General features: G+C 37.0%; 1 protein-coding gene and 1 long non-coding RNA gene across 7 annotated transcripts in view; one reads left to right on the forward strand and one right to left on the reverse strand.

Moving 5' to 3' along the window:
• Positions 1-17,297, forward strand: part of LOC104697315 (protocadherin-23) — a 62,092-nt gene that overhangs the window by 39,189 nt on the left and 5,606 nt on the right. For both annotated transcript variants that reach the window (XM_039550931.1, XM_039550932.1), the window contains exons 12-17: positions 730-1,587; positions 6,309-6,416; positions 9,201-9,412; positions 10,887-11,038; positions 13,876-14,006; positions 15,463-15,749. In XM_039550931.1, coding sequence (XP_039406865.1) covers positions 730-1,587; positions 6,309-6,416; positions 9,201-9,412; positions 10,887-11,038; positions 13,876-14,006; positions 15,463-15,749 — 1,748 coding nt within the window. The remainder of the gene's footprint in view (positions 1-729; positions 1,588-6,308; positions 6,417-9,200; positions 9,413-10,886; positions 11,039-13,875; positions 14,007-15,462; positions 15,750-17,297) is intronic.
• LOC104697169 overlaps positions 1-17,297 on the reverse strand; it is a 185,049-nt gene that overhangs the window by 21,607 nt on the left and 146,145 nt on the right. Inside the window, exon 9 of one of the 5 annotated variants that reach the window (XR_002048271.3) lies at positions 3,633-3,965. The exons of the other annotated variants lie outside the window; for them this stretch is intronic. This is a non-coding gene — a long non-coding RNA (uncharacterized LOC104697169). Of the gene's footprint in view, positions 1-3,632; positions 3,966-17,297 lie in introns of those variants that run through there. 5 annotated transcript variants of the gene reach the window in all.

The raw sequence follows: 17,297 nt of genomic DNA on the forward strand, positions 1-17,297 counted from the left end.
CCTGTAATGTCTTTGGAAAAATACAAGTTTGTTGGGCTTAGTTTGGTTTGTGGCTCTCAGCAATAGCTCAAACATAGGCAGAGAGCTACTGTGGTAAAAGCCAACACATTTTTCTTTGAAGTAACAGTTACGAATTTCTTTGTTTTCTTGGTTTTAATGTCATTGTCTTCTATGACGTATAATTTAATTACCTTTGGTCTTTATACATGCTATAAAGTATGTATGCCATTCACTGTTACTGAAAATGATGACTTTTCAGTTGACTGCTTCATATTTATTCCCACTGCCCCCAAATCAAGACCTTGCACAACTCTTGAATTCCAAGAGAGAGGTTCTTAGAACAGGGAGTAAGCAATTACAATTGTCAGCAATGCTTTATGGATTTTTGGAATTTGTAACTAAGGTTGGGAAGAGGTCACTTCATGCAGCAGCATAGCTGCATGAGCTTTTATAAGATGGGCTGGTTTGGGAAAAAAGATATGCATGTGGCCAAATAGCCAGTCTGTAAATTGATATGACATTCTGCATTTGCTTTCATTGCCACCCACCGATTTAAATGAAATACAGGTTTTAATTTGTGTGAGAGATAAAATATGTGAAAGGCACATGAGCACACCAGCTGTATGAGCAATTGGACCTTGTTATTGCAAGTAGCACAGAGCATTCACAAGGGCTTCTTTTTTTAAGAGTACTTGTTTGTGATCATTTCATTTCTTATGTGTTTGAAAGGTGGAAATGTTGGAGAATACTTCACACTAAATAACACATCAGGCAAATTGCTGGTCACTCGTAGCTTAGACAGAGAAGACATCAGCAATTTCACTCTTGTAATTGAGTGCCATGACCTAGGCAGTCCCTCAAGAAGCTCCACTGCACAGATCTATCTAACAGTCTTGGATGAAAATGACCACAGCCCGTTGTTTGCAAAGACCCAGTACCAAATCTCTGTGACAGAAGACCTGGAGGAAGGCTCAGCCATCCTGGACCTCTCTGCTTCTGACGAAGATGATGGCCTGAATGGTGAAGTTATGTACTCCCTCATTGACGACACCTACGGAGCATTTGCTATCAACAGTGTCACAGGATCCATCGTTTCTACAAAGGCACTGGACCGGGAAACCAAGTCCCAGTACACATTTAGGGCTGTAGCAAGTGACTGTAGCACCCATTTTCCAAGGAGCACCACTGTCAGTGTTGTGGTGCACATTGATGATGTCAATGACAATGATCCTGTTTTTTTGCAGAGTCCTATCAAGGCCTTTGTGCCTGCTGAAACTGCTGTGAATGAGACAGTAGCCACTGTGAGAGCAGAGGATGTGGATCTGGGATCCAATGGAGCTATTGTTTTTAATTTGATGATGGCAGAACCTGTATTTCAGATTGATGTGAAGACAGGTGACATCATTCTCCGGGAGCCCTTGGCTTCCAAGGACTTCAGTACCCAGCTGCTAGTGACAGCTTCAGATCAAGGCATCTCACCTCGAACAGCCACAGCTGTGGTCATTATCTTTACAGAAGAACAAGAGGAGGCCATCTCATTCAGCCACAGCCTGTATGAAGCAAGTGTGCCTGAGAACAGTGCAGCAGGTGGGCATGAAATCCCTCTTCTTGGAGTTGCCAATCTCGCCTCATTTTGGAATGGTAATTGTAATGAACAGTATAGGGAAACCTTTCTGTTCTGTGCAGCAGCAGGGAAAAGTTAATGTGGATGTAGCCAATACCCATTTGCCCATTTCCAGTGCACCAGCATGAAAAAAGATGCAATGGAGGAGGCATTGTCTGATCATCAGTGGGTTCATTCATTTAGCCAAATGGCTTTAATGATGGGTGGACTTGTTGTTTCACTGTGCAGTGCACACAAGCTCAGATGAGGTGAGTGTTGGGAACCAGGTGCAAATTGGCATTTCTTGTTTTCACAGTTCCCTTCACAAACTGTAGCAGCTTTCAGGAATACCTTAGTGAAGTTTCGGACTCTTCAGAAGAAGGAGAAAGGGGGGTAGAATAGGGTAGAGAAGTTCAGTGGCTGTTGGTACATTGCCACTCAGACAGGCTTCTACAGAGTCTCTCTAGGTAGAGCCTGCACTGTGGAATGCTACCTACAGACAAACCAGCTCCAGGCACATACAGATTTATTTGGATTTGTTCTGGATATTGACGAAAATTACTGCTCTACTTTTTATCATTCAAAGAACATTAGTAGTTATCCCTCCAGCCAGTTAGATGTGGTATATTCTCCTGCATCAGGGATTGGTTTTGTCCTAATGACAGGCAGAAAGGAGTGCCTTTCATATGTTTCTGTCCACAAATCTCACCATACAGTCAGCCAGATTATTTAAAGATCTGAACTGCACTATATTCTTAATTCAAACAGCTCATGAGGTTCACCTTGAACAAGTAGTTTATCCTCTTTATAATTCCAATTTCTCTCAGTAAAACAAAAGGAGCATTCTTTATATCCTAAGGGTTTTGTGAGACTAGTGAATTCATAGATCTTGAGTAACAGCCTGTATATTGGATTATGAATCAGTTAAATAAGAAATGTGTTAGTAATTTTGGAAAACCAATCAATATTCTTGGATGATTGCAAACAGAAGAGAGAATGAAGGGTGAAGATGGCTGTTGCAGTAATTACTGCTGTGGTTATTCAGCCATTCCTTCCTCTGTGCTTGTTTGGGACTACAAGCCAAATTTTCAAATTGTTACATTTAACGAAAGAAAATAAAGATCAGAGCTTTATGGCAATAGGTAAACTTCTCTGATCCAAGATTTTTTTTAAGTGTAGATATGTTCCTGGGTCAGGCTATAAAAGCCAGCCAGAAATTACAGAAATGCCCCGAGGAACCATGGTATCAGAATGCCATTGTGTTCTCCTATTCAATCTATGGAAATATAATTAAGATTCAATTTAAGTTGTTTTGATTAAAGGAAATTTAGCAAAGCTTCAGGATAAACAGGAGGGTTTGATCACAAAATGTTAGTTTGTGTTTAATAATACTTCTATTTGCTAAGAAGATCAAATTCTTTTCAGAATATAAGAGATTTTACTAAATACTAATACTGTTTATCTCTGCTTATACTATTTTCCTTTTTTCATGAGCATACATAAATATCAAATATTTTACATTTCAGTGGGGAAGAAAAGCATGATTGTAATTAAAACTCTCATAGAAGTTAGCTTTCAGGATAGATGTGATCCTGGGACCCCTACAAATGTGAATGGTTCCAGTGTATTCAGCCCAGGGAAGATTTACATTACATACTGATTATTTGTAGAACTGGTATTAATAAATGTGGCTTTTCTTCATAATTTTATTTCTGCCTCAACTGATGGAGGAGAAAAATGCTACGTTTATTTTAAAAAGAATAAAAAATGTGAATAATATAAACTACAAAAACCAAAGCCAAGGGTCCTTAGTTTTAATTTAGTCTAAACCCATCAAATGGATAAGTGCCTCGGGAACTGGTCCTTGTGGTCACATTTTCTTTAAGTGTTTGACCTCCAAGTTTAATAACCTTCAGAAAACCCCATTTTTCTATTCTTTTTTGTTTAATATTGAATATTTAGTGTCTTTAAATATTATAAACTGTATTACAACAGGCAGTAGAAGCTAGTCAATAAATAATCAAGTGACTGTGCCCTTCAGAGGGTAAGAAACCTTTATTATTCACCAAACTTCCAGCTGAATGGTTGTTTGCATAGCAGTTCCATGGAGACAGATTCATCAGTGTAACTTCTTGACTCCTCTGTGGTTTTTTCCTATTAGATATCATGTATGTAACCCCTTAGTCTTTAAGTCACAGAATCAGAGAATGGGTCAGATTGGAAGTGACCACAATGGGTCATCTGGTCCCACCTCCCTGCTCAAGCAGAGTCATCCCAGAGCACATGGCACAGGATTGTGTCCAGGCAGTTCTTGAACCATTATCTCCATGTTCAGCTTTTCCTTTCGTGGCAATTAAGAGGTCTGAAGAAATAATGGAAGGGATGAACACAGGTTAGATGGCAAAGGATGGGGAAAAGAGACTATTATAATGAGTACTGAAGAGAGAAGAAAAACAACGATACAGTGATACAGTAGCTCAGTGTGGTGCTGGTGTTAGGACATCTGTATAAAAAAACCCATATATAAAACATGTATGTCCTAACACAGAATTCAGCAAATGTTTTGGAGCTGATTTGTCCAGGTAGCAAATGCTGTTCACACTGCCATGTTTTGGTTTTGAGTCTGCAGGCATAATGTTGGGATCTAGGCTGCATAAAACAGTTTGAGATACTTCCAAATGCAATTGGACAGTCTGTGATTAAACTGAAAACACCCCTAAATTTACACATATTACATCACTCTTCATGTCTTTCAATATTTTTAACTAATTCAGAGGTCAATTGCCTAGCATTTCAAGGCAATCTGACTGCTTTCTGCTCGGAACCTGATCTCCCTGCTGCCTTGCTCTATTGTCAGTGCTGATCTCAGCCTCAATGTGCTTTGCAGGCAGAAAGCTCCCTTTCCCTGATTTTTCCCTCTGTTAATAGCTACACAATGTGACCTCTGCTTGAGGCAATGTCTGAATCACAAGTGATTGAAATGGCGAGTTCCAGCAGATGGATATTTTCTGTTGCTCTTTATCTGTGTAGGGCCGGTTATGTCACAACAGACCTCAGAGTTTGGTCATATTTTTTTGAAAATGAACTGTAAAATTCACTGTTTGGAGGAATAGTTTTCCATGAAAGGTATCAGAACACAAGAGATTTGATCTCTGCCAAAAAGAAGTTGTAAACAATTCTATCTGTGTAAAAAATGTGGAGTTTAAAGGATTGGAATATGAGGACCCAGAACAACAGTTTATTAATCAGCCTCTAAAAAATAAGGATTCAAGTAGAACTGCTGCTGCTTCCTTTATTTCTGGTAGTTTTTCTTCTTAAAGACACAAGCAAATAAACAAAAAGACTGCAGACAGCGTTAAAGATAAATAGGGATATTCTTCAGACCTTGCTTTTTTTATCTTTAACTCTCCTCTGAGGATGCTGTGGATGGTTGCCCTTGCAGTTTTCTGTAGCAAATCAAAGTTGCTTGACAAAGAAAATTCAACATAGAGCCCCTTATTTTCATTCCTAAAAAACCCCAGGTCAGCATTCATGTATCTGTCTTTACATATTAGACAGATGGATGTTGATTCCAGAGCTTTTCTAGTAAATACCTTACGAGTATATTGACAAGGACAGAAAATTGCATGTCAAAATTGGCGCCTTTTGTTTTTGACAGATTTTGAGAGCAAATAGTAAACCCGTAACAGAAAAATTCTGGTTTTTAAAAAGTAATATGTAACTGCTAAAATAAAAAAGGTATCAGATCATGGTAATAGCAGTGTTTCCTCTCATTTTTTATACTAAAATATTTTCCTCTGACATCCAGGGCACTGAGTATGAGCAGTATGACCTTTGTGATACAATAAAACAGCTAGTTGTTGCTAATGCTGTTTGTAAGAGCTCAGGTTGCCTCATTCCACCGCAGCTGCATGGAATCAATTACAATTTAATTAAATAATTAAAACTATTAAAATCAATTGCCATGTATGCTAGACAATTTCCTAAGTCACTTGAAAAGAACAATTATTTGGATGTTTTGATAATGGCTTTTAAACTTGCTACACCTTTGTTGAATGTGATGATTCTGAGTAGGATAATTTATTGAGTTCCATATTTTTCCTCTTATTGTATTCCAAACAGGATTTTTATTTCATATCGCTTGCATTCTATATTAAATTATTGGTCTTTTCATGGAATCTGGATTCTATATGAATTGACACATAGCTATGCACACAGTTTCATCTTTTCATTCTCTTTGTCAAAAGGTGGCTAATTAAAATTCTGAAGGATATTTCATTTAAGGTACTGCTCAAAACCCCAAATTGACTCCTGATAAACTGAGAAAAAAGAAACTGTTTCTGTTCATTCATGGGTAACATGATGCACCAAAAAAAAGAAATTAGATATGACTTCAGGTAAGAGAGAGATCCATTGATTCATGTCAGTTTGCAATTAGGAAAAGTTAAATGTCATAATTTTATTTAGGCAGGTAAAGTTGTAATCAGATGTGTAGTTTACTGAGCAAAGAGGGATAGACAGTGCTTTGCCTATGAATTTGTAATACAAGAAAAAGAATGGAAAATTGTTTTTATTGTCTACTAAACTAATGATTAAGCACCTAACCTAGAACATAGTTGTGCATCTGCTATTAATACCAGTGCTATAAAATTAGAACAAAACCTTCTAGGGTGGACACGATGAAAATGTCTTATTGCTTCTATAGGTACATCACTTCTAACAGTAGAAGCTTATGAACACAAACTTACAGGAGAAGACATAAAATACAGCATCTTCAGTGGCCAGGAAATGTTCTCCATACACCCTATTACAGGTACATTTTTATAATTTTTTTTCAAGTGTCTGGGTGTACTTTAGAGCATTAGCAAGTTCCTATCACAAGAACAAGGGGCTAGATATCTTAAGAGTACTCCCTAGTAATAATTCTGTTACATTGAACAGGTCATTAGTAAATCTAGGCAGTGTCGTAAACTTGATGTAAAAAGAAATTGGACACCAGCATACCTGTTTAAAACATTCAGTCCTGAGTTACTATTGGTCACCAGGTATTGGAAGTTAATAAACTACTGCTTTGTGATCCAAGTTGAGATGCCATCTTGTTTCTCATTGTAAAGTTTCCCAAAAACTCAGTAAACAAAATCCTTCAAAACACTTCTAATGTAGAAGCATTAGACTCGTGTTGATTTTAATGCTCTTTGTTTCAGGCAAAGCTCGACGCGTTTTTAAATGAAGTCTGGTTATTTTTTTGTGATTGTATTTCTGTTCTGCAGCAGGTCTGCTTTCACCTGCTCTTCAGTCAGGAATTCCAGGTGCCAGGAGTGTGGCATGTTCCCCATGTTCTCCTCTAAGGCACGTAAGAGAGCACAGCTACTCTGGTTACCTCTCAGTTCCTGAACGTCTGCAATAAGTTTGTCATCTGAATAGCTGTAGTCTCTGTTTCTGGGATGGCATACAGACAGTGTAAGCAGTTTTCCTCAGAAACAGCATAAATAGTTTGTACCCTCGACAAATAGCTTTCTCCCTGAGTTTCTGAAGGCTTTAACCTCTGATTATCCTGATGTCTCCAGGCATAAAAAGGCACACCACTGTAAAGCTATCATGGTTGATGCTGATGGACAATTAGAATAATTTTTTTAGATGAGGGGCACTTGAAGTTGCATACTTTTGATTTTCAAGTCCTTCTTATTTCACTGAAATAAAACAAGAGAGATTAGTCTTAAAAAACACCTTAGACCCAGACAAGTTTTTGCTGAGGAAGTGAATCTTCCCCAATATCACTTTCAAAACAAAAAAAAAAAAAGAAAAAATCAAGTGGTATTTTCAGTTTTTTTATCAAGCTAGGCTGAAAAATGGTTACATGATGCTTTGAAGAGTCTCATAATCACTCTCTTCACAAACAGGACTGGAATTTCTATAGCAGTGAATATGTCACAAGTCTTCTTTCAAGACATTTGATCCATTGTGGTTTCTTCTGTTTCCTTTCCTCTGCAGCCTTTCTTCTTTCTTAGAAAACATTAATTGAAGTTCAGCCTTTAAGGACTTTTAAAAGCAGCTCTTACATTAGCATAACTTTGATACCACTAATTCTCTACCCATTGCTTCTACAGCAGGAGTATTTTGAGCTGTACCAATGTCCTGCCTGTAATACATGTTCTGAACAGCCAAAGATCTGCTCTCCTCGTCTTTTCAAGCAGTGATGTTAATTAACCACACTTTGTAGACTTTCTACCACTTTAATTTTTTATTATACTGTAGAATCATGGAAAGTAGAGTAGGAGGTGACTCAAAGACATGAACAAGTCTGTGCTCTGATGCAGAAGGGGAATCCAGTTGTGCTGAAATCTGACAGAAATTTGTACTGTTCTTAAAAACCACCAGGGACAGTGATTCTGCAAACCCTCTCAAAAGTCTGCAAAAGTTTTGGCAGTTGGAAAGTTTTTTATTCCTATTTATCTGAATGTTTGCTGAAATGTTTTAAACTTATTACTTCTTAATCTAGTAAGAGTAGGCATAAGACAAAGGCAGCCTCCCCCTTCTCCCCCCCCCCATTATTTACATATTTGAAGACTGTTACTGCTTGGTGGTGTACCTCAAACTTGATTATTTGTTTCACTCTACACTACAGTCTTTCAGTTTGCTCTCTGTCATCTGGAAGTGTATTCCTTCAGCCACTGTCTGCTTTCTTTTCTCTGTAAACAGAATGCGATAATTTTTAAGTGTTGTGGTGAAAATAAAACACCTTTGAAATCTTTGTGTTCAAGACACAGGCCCATAGACAATAGTTAATGTTTGCTTATCCTAGAAAATAAAAAATAAAAAGCACTAGTTTGGAGTGCCACAGTTGATGCGTTCTTATGCTATCCCAAGTTTGGGGTAACAGTATTCATGACGTCATTACTGAAAAGTCCATGCAAAACTGAATTTGAATTCTAATGAAAATTAATATACAAATTAGCATGTCTTATGCTTAGATGTAATGGAGGATTATGAGTATGTTCCTAGAACATTGAAACAATGACTACGGATTTCCAAGGACATTTCGCTTTTCATGTGGAGATGTCCGGTTGTGCTTGTTGTCTCAATAAGTCTCATTATTTATTTATTTTTGGTAGAATAAAAGCTCAGGGGAAGGGGGCTCACTGCATCAGAAGGAGTCAGTGTTTCACCTCTCAGTCAGATACAGAAATTGATACAGCTGTTGCCTGATGTGGATTTTGATGGAGGGGAAGATACAGCCCCTCTCAGATGAGGGACGAGAGTCTCTTCTGACATGGCTGTCTCACTGTTGTGCCAAGGAGGACACCTCATGCAGACACTTTGTCTCTATCCCTCTGCTAGTAAATTGGCTTTGTTTTAGGAAATTGTCAGCATGGTGGTTGCTGAAAATTTACCTATCCAAGATTTGTTCAGTAACTAGCATGTTCAGGTGATGGTAAGTAAAAAAAGGACACAATGGAGAGCTTGCTGGAATTCTGTCATGTGTTCAATGGAAGTGACCATATATGTTAGGAGTTTCATAACTCCATTTGTACACATTTTTTCCTGAATGAGTGTGTCACATCTTGAGATTTTTTTTTTTTTCCTTGTAATAAACCAGGTACAATCACAGTAAAAGAGCCAAAGTACCTTGATTATGAAGTTAAGTGTAAAATACATCTTACAGTTGTGGCTGAAAATAGCTTCAATTCAGCGTTCTGTGGGGTGACAGTTTTGATTCAAGATATGAATGACAATGTACCTAAATTTGAGCAAAGCTATTACAAAGCATCGGTATGGGAAGGCCAGAGTCCTAAAACAGACATCATACAGGTAAGTGGAAGTATATCTTCCCAAGCACAGCGCTGTAGTTAAGAAGAAGTTTGGCTGATCTGTTCATCACTATAATCTGATTAGGTCTGTTCTGGACCTCTCTGTCTTAAAAACTGACAGTGGGGTTCTCGGTGTTGCTACTACTTTGCTTGGATATCTAAAATATTAAATGATTTTTTTTTTTCTAGGCCACATTTCAGATCGGGTCATTCATTCAGGTCTGTTAAGTTGAAAGAGAATTCTGTATCTTCTTGATAATTGTGCGCCTAGAATTTAAATTCTCTTTTTTTAAAAACATTCCATTTTTACCTTCAAGCAATTGAAAAATACCATTCAAGTCTGTGGTTCTGGTTACAATATAGGCTGGGTCTTGTATTAATGCCTCTGCTGAAAGGACTGTAGCAATAAAAAGAATACTTTCTACTCATCAGACTGGTGGAGTCAAACCCAAGTGTTCAATTTAAAATCTGATGCCTGAAGAACAGCTTGTCTTAATTTAAATGTGCAAACACTTCTTCCTCTGAATGGATCTATTCTCCCAAAATGTTTCCAGCTGGCCATGCTAGAGCAAAAGAAGACATCAGTTGGACTAGAAGAACACATAATTTCCTCAGTACATGTTCTTGCATTGCAAGTCAGGTCACGGTGAGGGTCATGTTAGGTACTAAAGATATTTCTTCTCTAGAGAATAAATAAATGAAAAGCTACAAATGCCTCCAGGGCAAAGTGATTAGAAACTGATGGACATTGTATTTAGAGAAACATATGTCCAGGAATGGAGAAAAATCAAAAGGCAGTCAAGCAAAATTTTATGACCGAATACATTATATTAGGTTTCCTTTATTCAATCTGACTGGTTGCCTCTGCTATGTTTTGGATCCTGGACTCATTATAATGCTTGTTCAGCAACCAAAAAAATACAAAGACAACTCTTCAAAGAGTCAGAGGAGTTTTTGAGAAACCTGTTCACTGCTGACAAATGTTATTTATTCTGTTGCCAAATCTTTACAGATTGCCTCTGCCCTTTTTACATTTTCTGGTTGGTATTTTAAAAAGGTAATTAATGAACTATTCCATGAAAACTCTGAAAACTTAATAGTTCAATTATTTTGTCCTTTGTCTGTATAGCAGCGATACTTTAAAGGTCAGTCCTGTACTACTGAGTAAGTGCATTTTTATGTGCTCAACAGGGAGAGCATTCTAACAGCAACCTAATAGTAAAATGATTACATTCAGCCCTAATGTTTTATGTAGCTGAATTTCAAATTACTCATTCATGTGCAGCCCATTGCAGTTCGTTAGCAGACTTTGTGACCTTGCATGACACTCAAGCTGGGGACAAAGATGATGATTTACTTAAATGTGTGCAGTCGAAAGGAAAGTAAACAGAAATACCTGACTGTAGTAAAAGCTTTTTCTTTCTGAAATCACATTCCACTGGTTTTAATTAAGCATCAGTTTTGCTTGCAAACAGGTATTTGCAACCGACCTTGACAGTGGGCTGAATGGAGAAACTGAATACTCAATTTTATCTGGTAATGAAAATGGAGCATTTCTAATTGATTCAACGCGAGGAATTCTAGCAACTAATACAGGCCTAGATTATGAAAACACTTCGTCTTACAGGTTTGTATGGAAGGTTCTCATAAAAATGTATTCTTTTTGTTCAGCTTGAGAATATTCATGTTACGTATTTCATAGTTTCCTGTTGATATCCATTACGCACAGAACCTGAGTGCAAGCCAGACAGCACCGAGAACAGCACTAAAGCTGCCCATTTGTCCTATAGATTCTTGCATACTTACCAAATTTAGAGATAGAAATATAGTCTTGTTTAATCAATGACAACACTTATTGATAGAAGTGTGATTATTCACTATAAGAACAATGACAGTTTCTGGATTTTAGTTTATTAATAACTGTGCAGCTATTCCCACTCTGGAAACATTCTTTATAAATCTGTAAAGGCACAGTGAAAACACTCAAATCAATTCCAAGAAATAGGGACATGTTCTCATTTTTAATTGGCAGATAGTTCAAATTTTCTACTCAATAGTGTGATAAAGATGCTTTCCAAACTGTTTCCATCTAGAATGTGTCTTGCACTAAGTATTAGTATTTTCCTGTTTTTCAAAAACTCTGAATAAATATGGTCAAGTGGACATGACAATTTTTCTTTATGGGTCATGCCATAGCTGGAATTAGAAAGCAAATAAATCATGCCTTGAAGAGAAAATATTACTATGCAGATTCAGTAACAGACACATCTTAAGTACTGAAATCTCCACAAAAAGTATATTTCTGTGTATGTGTCAGTAGAAATTACTTTTTTTTTTTTCATTTAGTTGTGGTATCAGTTAAAATATTTGCAAGTTTTCCGGTCCTGTGGGACCTCAAAGTTTTAAACATCCAATAAGAATTCTTATGAATGAGAGTAACTTGTAGAAAACCCCATCCAAAAAGACTGACAGAGTATGTGGGGTTTTTTAGTATCAGGCTGATTTGATAATAGTGTCCTCAAAATACTTTGTTTTACCTTAATACAGGGGACACTTAATTTGGAGGGATTTTCTTCAGTTTTTTACTGAATTGAAAACATCAGTTCTGATTTTCAGTACTTTAAGTAGCATAATACATTTTATTTGTAACTAGGACTTCAAAAGAACACCTGGAATAAATCCTTCAAAAGAAGGATGTTTACTGTTGGTGAAATGTTGAACACGGGAGCATAATGATTCTCACATCTCTCTTTAACTGATTTATTTCAGTATTTATGTTCAAATTCTAGACTTTCAGATTGACAGTTTGTTCAAGGAATCTGTAGCTTCATATTCCTTCTCCCTAAAATAAGTTATTAATCTGTACGTTGTTACGTGAAAAGTGAATAGCAAAAGAAGCTTTCAAAACTATTTTCCTATTTGATGTCAAAATGTTACTGTTGGTTCTTTCCAATTTGCTAGGAGTTGTTTATATATATAAATTGAACATTTTCATCCCCAGAAGATCTAAGTCCCTTTTAACAGGACTTATAATGGAAGTGTTGACAGAACCTTAATTTTAATGCATTGGCTAAGATGTTTTCATGAGAGGTTTTTTTTCCTGAAACCTTAGAAAGTGATTATTTTTAGTAAAATATTTCCATATGTATACCTTACCAATATTCATTCTAGAAAAAATACACTTTCTATATGGAATTATGCATGGTCACTGATTGAATACTAGCCTGCAATTCAAGTTATGTATTCTGTCGGATCAGAAACCACAAGGATACCCAGAGCAGAGCTGGTGTGGTTAAGGAATGGAAATGCTGCAGGGCACAGCTTGAGTTACAGCCTTGGTATTCCGTTCTGTCATGTGAACATTTAGGAAGTGACATCGATTTGACACTTTTTAACTGTTACTTAGAAGAAAGAGGGAAAAATAAAGTGTTTAGAAGACCTTCAGGGAGGCCAAAAAACATGGTGCAACATGAAAACAGTTGTTAGTACTTAAAACATTTAATTGAGATGCTCAGCTTTGATCTGTATATCCTTTACCATAGCTCAATGTTTCCTTTTTTTGCCTTTTTAATTTTAAGAGCACCTGTTGAGTTAGATTTAATTTTGAATTCCCTTCTGGAATCTTCCCTACTGGGAAGTGGTGAAGTCTTCCAAATAATCTTTGCTTACACTTGCTTTTTATTGTTCAGAAGGCTCTTCCCACAAAGAGCAGGCCCCCTTTTTACATGTTTATCATGCTGCTGCTTACTGTTTTCTTTGCTACATTGTTTGTGGAAATCGAAAAGTTGTTTACAGAATTTACTACCCATCCTTATGCAGGTGTGAAATGGAAGTGTACAGTTAAAACTCTTCTAATCTGACAGTAAGATTCTGGTCCCACTAAAATCAGTGGGAACTTTGCCATTGTCAAATGGTGCATGTATTCAGAGTTTTCACTTTATCACTTGCATTTATAATGTAGTAGTAGGGCTACTCTGTGTCTGCAGGCATTCTGGCTGAATACTATTTTGGATGTTTTTGTATTCTCCCATTTCCACAACCCTTTTGTCCCTTTATAAACAATGAAGAGAGTCAGGTTCCTCCAAATGATAATTTAGTACTTAGGTTTTAATTCCTGCTCTGAATTACCAATGGGAGAACTGTGTCTTACTTGAAAGAGTTGCTTAACCACTTATATTTGGTATGAAAATTGATGAAATGAATACAGAGGAACACTTCCCTTTTCTTGGTATGACTTTATCATTTTTTTGCCGTGTAGAATCTCCTGGACTTTTTTTCCTGCAAAACCAAAAAATAAAACTGTGCACAGTCAACCTTACAGAAAAAAAGATGGAATTTAAGAGTTGCAATGAGGAACAGCAATGACTAATCATTTGGGTTTAAAACTTCCCCTGCTTATAATAGTGGTGCATAATTCAGTGATTTCTGATCAGAAGTGACAATTAGTGCTTCCTTTAATTGTAGGTTGGTTGTACAAGCTGCTGATAAAGGAAACCCCAGATTCTCTGCTACAAGTATTGTGAAGATACAAGTGTTAGATATTAATGACAATGCTCCAGTTGTCCAACCACTAGGTAAAGTGGAGGTCCCAGAAAGTAAGTGTGAAAGTACAGCTAAATTTTGTTAAGGCTAGGAATTGCTTTTGGTGATTTGTGTAATCAAACAACTGTAGTAAAAATTATAGTGGATATTATTAAAACTGAAATATCAAAGCAAATTGTGATCTGCTTTTCTTCTCAGAGGCATTATTTTTAATCCTTAGACATTGTGTTTAAGAATAGCTTGGAACAAAACCATAGGCAATTCAGAAAGAGAGAAAAAAATCTGCAGAAATACAACTTTAATCTGTTCATTTTGGACTCCAGTATCGTATCCTTCATATGTCTTCAATTTCTGCTCTTCTCCAATAAAAATGTTTGGTGTTAAAACCAGCATTGCTAGAAATGACACATTTTGAACTTCATTGTGATGAAAGAAATGCTTTCTATGAATTTGAGTGAAGTGTTAAAGTGCTCTATAGCTTGATCCAGTTGATGATCATGAAGAGAAGGACCCAGGACCTCCTGAGTTCTAATCCCAGCATACATCTTGTGTGTTGTGTGACATTAGCTCAACATCTGCACACCCTGAGTCTTAAACTTGTAATTTTCAAGTACAGGCATCATGTGAATGCATTAAGATACACGGCAGAAAATTTATAAACAGCAGTATTCCTGTTAAGAGAAGATATCAAGTCTGTATTTTCTGATATGTTTTAGTCTTTCCTAAATTTCTCTCCCACCGGTAGTGACAAGTACAGAATTCATAGATGCACAGCAGCTCTTAACTACCGGTTACTTAATTAGTTTTTTTGTATTCCATTTAAGACCACTTGCTTTAGGAAATGGCACAGCATTGTTGAGGCTTCGTGCCCCAGGCATGCAAATGAGAAATGGTTTATCTCCTGTTAGTTCCAGGCTTTGTAAAATGATCACTAAAAGGTTCAGTCTGCAGTCTCTGGTACTGTCTGTTTGGCCCATGACAAAAGCTGTCTGTATCCAGTTTCTCAATCTCATGGGATTATACCTTGATCTCTTAATATTTTTGTGCCATGTAGGTCTGTCTGAAGCCCTTGTTTTTCTCTAGTGGCCTTCTCCTTTGGAACAGCTTCAGAATTGCATTTGCTGGTCCTACCCAGATCAGGGGTCTCTGCCTCAGTTAAATATTCTTGTGGCATTGTTCAGTAAATTCACATCACCTAAATGCTTGTGGAAAACTATGTAAGTTCCTGTTACTGGTGAAGAAACTGTTATGACTACACTGGATCTGGGAAAGTCTAAAGAAAACCCAAATTAAAATTGGGATACGGCACATACCTTTGAAGAAATCCACTATTTTTCCCATAGCTTTTCTGGATATTGCAATTATTGTAAAGCACAAGGTTTAAATATATCAAAAGCTATATGGAAAGATCACAAATATCCAAGATCCAATATTACAAAATAGGCAAAATCTTTAGAAATTGTAACACTATCTTTTAACTCTGACTTATTCTCAAAATTATTGTTTCAGATGCCCTGCCTGGTTTTATAGTGACTCGAGTGTCAGCAAGTGATGCAGACTCCAGACCAGCACTTCAGTTTGGTTTTATTTCTGATAATAGTCCTGGAATGAAATTTGCCATCGATCAATACAGTGGTGTAATCTTGGTGGTGGAACCATTAGATTTTGAAGAAACTGCTGTATATACACTGCATATCATAGTTTCAGACTCTGTGCATCAAACAGCAGCAGAACTCACCATTCTTGTCTTGGACATCAATGATAACCCTCCGGTGTTTACTCAAGACTTTTATCAGGTGGGAACAAGGCAAATGGACAAGCAGCACGTGGCATCTTTCTGTAATGATGACAAATAGTAGGAGTGCTTGTTTATATTTGTCTTGAGCACTTAGAAAGAAAGGTCTCTGCAAACTATTATTGAGGAGAAACAGAGCAGACCTCTTCTAGGAAATGCCAGCCCCTTCCTAAGAATTCTGCTGAAAGGCCTGAGGAAACTATTCCGTTTTCAATATTTGTGGTTTCTGTCTCCTCTGTGTGTAAATACTAGTGTGGGCAAATAAAAATGGGCAAACCAAAGTCTTCTCTGTTGTGTCCAGTGACAGTTCAGGAGGCAGTGGGCACAAATGGACATACAAGAAATTCTGTGTAAACATCAGGAAACATGTTCTTTTTAAAAAAACCTGTAACATTGACTAAGTATTGGCACAGGTTGTCCAGAGAGGTTGTGGAATCTGTGTCTCTGGAGATGTTCAAAACTCAGCAGTATGCAGGCATGGGCACCCTGTTTTAGGTGACCCTACCCCAATCAAGGATTGTACAAGGTGACCTCCCTGGAGGTGCCCAACAGCCCCAGCCATTCTGCAATTCTGTGAACTGAGCTGTTTGATTTGGTGCTTTTTGTGTGTGGTAGATATCCCCAGAGCCAAAAATATGAGGCACCACAGAAGACTTAGACTTAATAATGCTTCATTTATAAGTCTCAGACAGTTTTAGTAAAGAAAGAAGTCTAAACATTTGGCTTAGTAAAGAATTTTCAACCTCTGAGCATGTGCAGGCACAGGAGTTTAGTCACTTAGATGCCTCTGGGACAAACTGTAGGCACCTGTGAAACTTTTGGGTGCCTGAGTTGACAGAATTTGTGTAAATTTTCCACTTAAAATCTTAACTTTACATTCTGGAAAAAACGTACTATTAATACTCAAGTGGTTTTTAGACCTTAGTTTTCCTCAACCCTCGTATGTGTCTGATTTTGGAGAGTAGTTTAGGCAAGTATTTGCTTGTGCAAATGCTAGGAACTTTTTTTGTGGATTGGAGTAGACATTATAGGGAGCATTATTAATTGATGCAAAACAGCATAGCTTTATTTGCTATTTTAATGTAAACAGCTGAGCTTCTCCTTCCACAATCCTGATGTGTTGATGTGTTGCTTGGCAAGTAAGATACACTGCTGCTTTTTGGTTGATGATATGTATAATTCCCTATTCATCATCCTGTATTTTTACGCTTTTATTGTCTATTCAAGTGTTTTCATATTTATGTTCCTGATATGTAGTTTAATATATGTATGTGATTATTATATACATATAATCTCTCTGTTTAAATTATTTCAACTAACACTTTAAGTTATGATAGAGGTGGCTGCTATATCATACTGTTCATTTGAAGTTGGATTTATAAGGTGGAAGGAAATTTTGGTCACTAAAGTGCTGTATCTGGACTTGAAACAATGAAAATTCTTAAAAAGGGAATGGACTTTCTTGGTTTCCTAGAAAAAAAAAAATGGAGTATTTTGAAAAGCTAAATTCTAGGAATAGTCCAGTGGTGATTAAGTGCCCTAGTGTTGG

This window comes from Corvus cornix, chromosome 4 (genome assembly GCF_000738735.6).
Source record: "Corvus cornix cornix isolate S_Up_H32 chromosome 4, ASM73873v5, whole genome shotgun sequence".
Classification (NCBI taxonomy): Eukaryota; Metazoa; Chordata; class Aves; order Passeriformes; family Corvidae; genus Corvus; species Corvus cornix.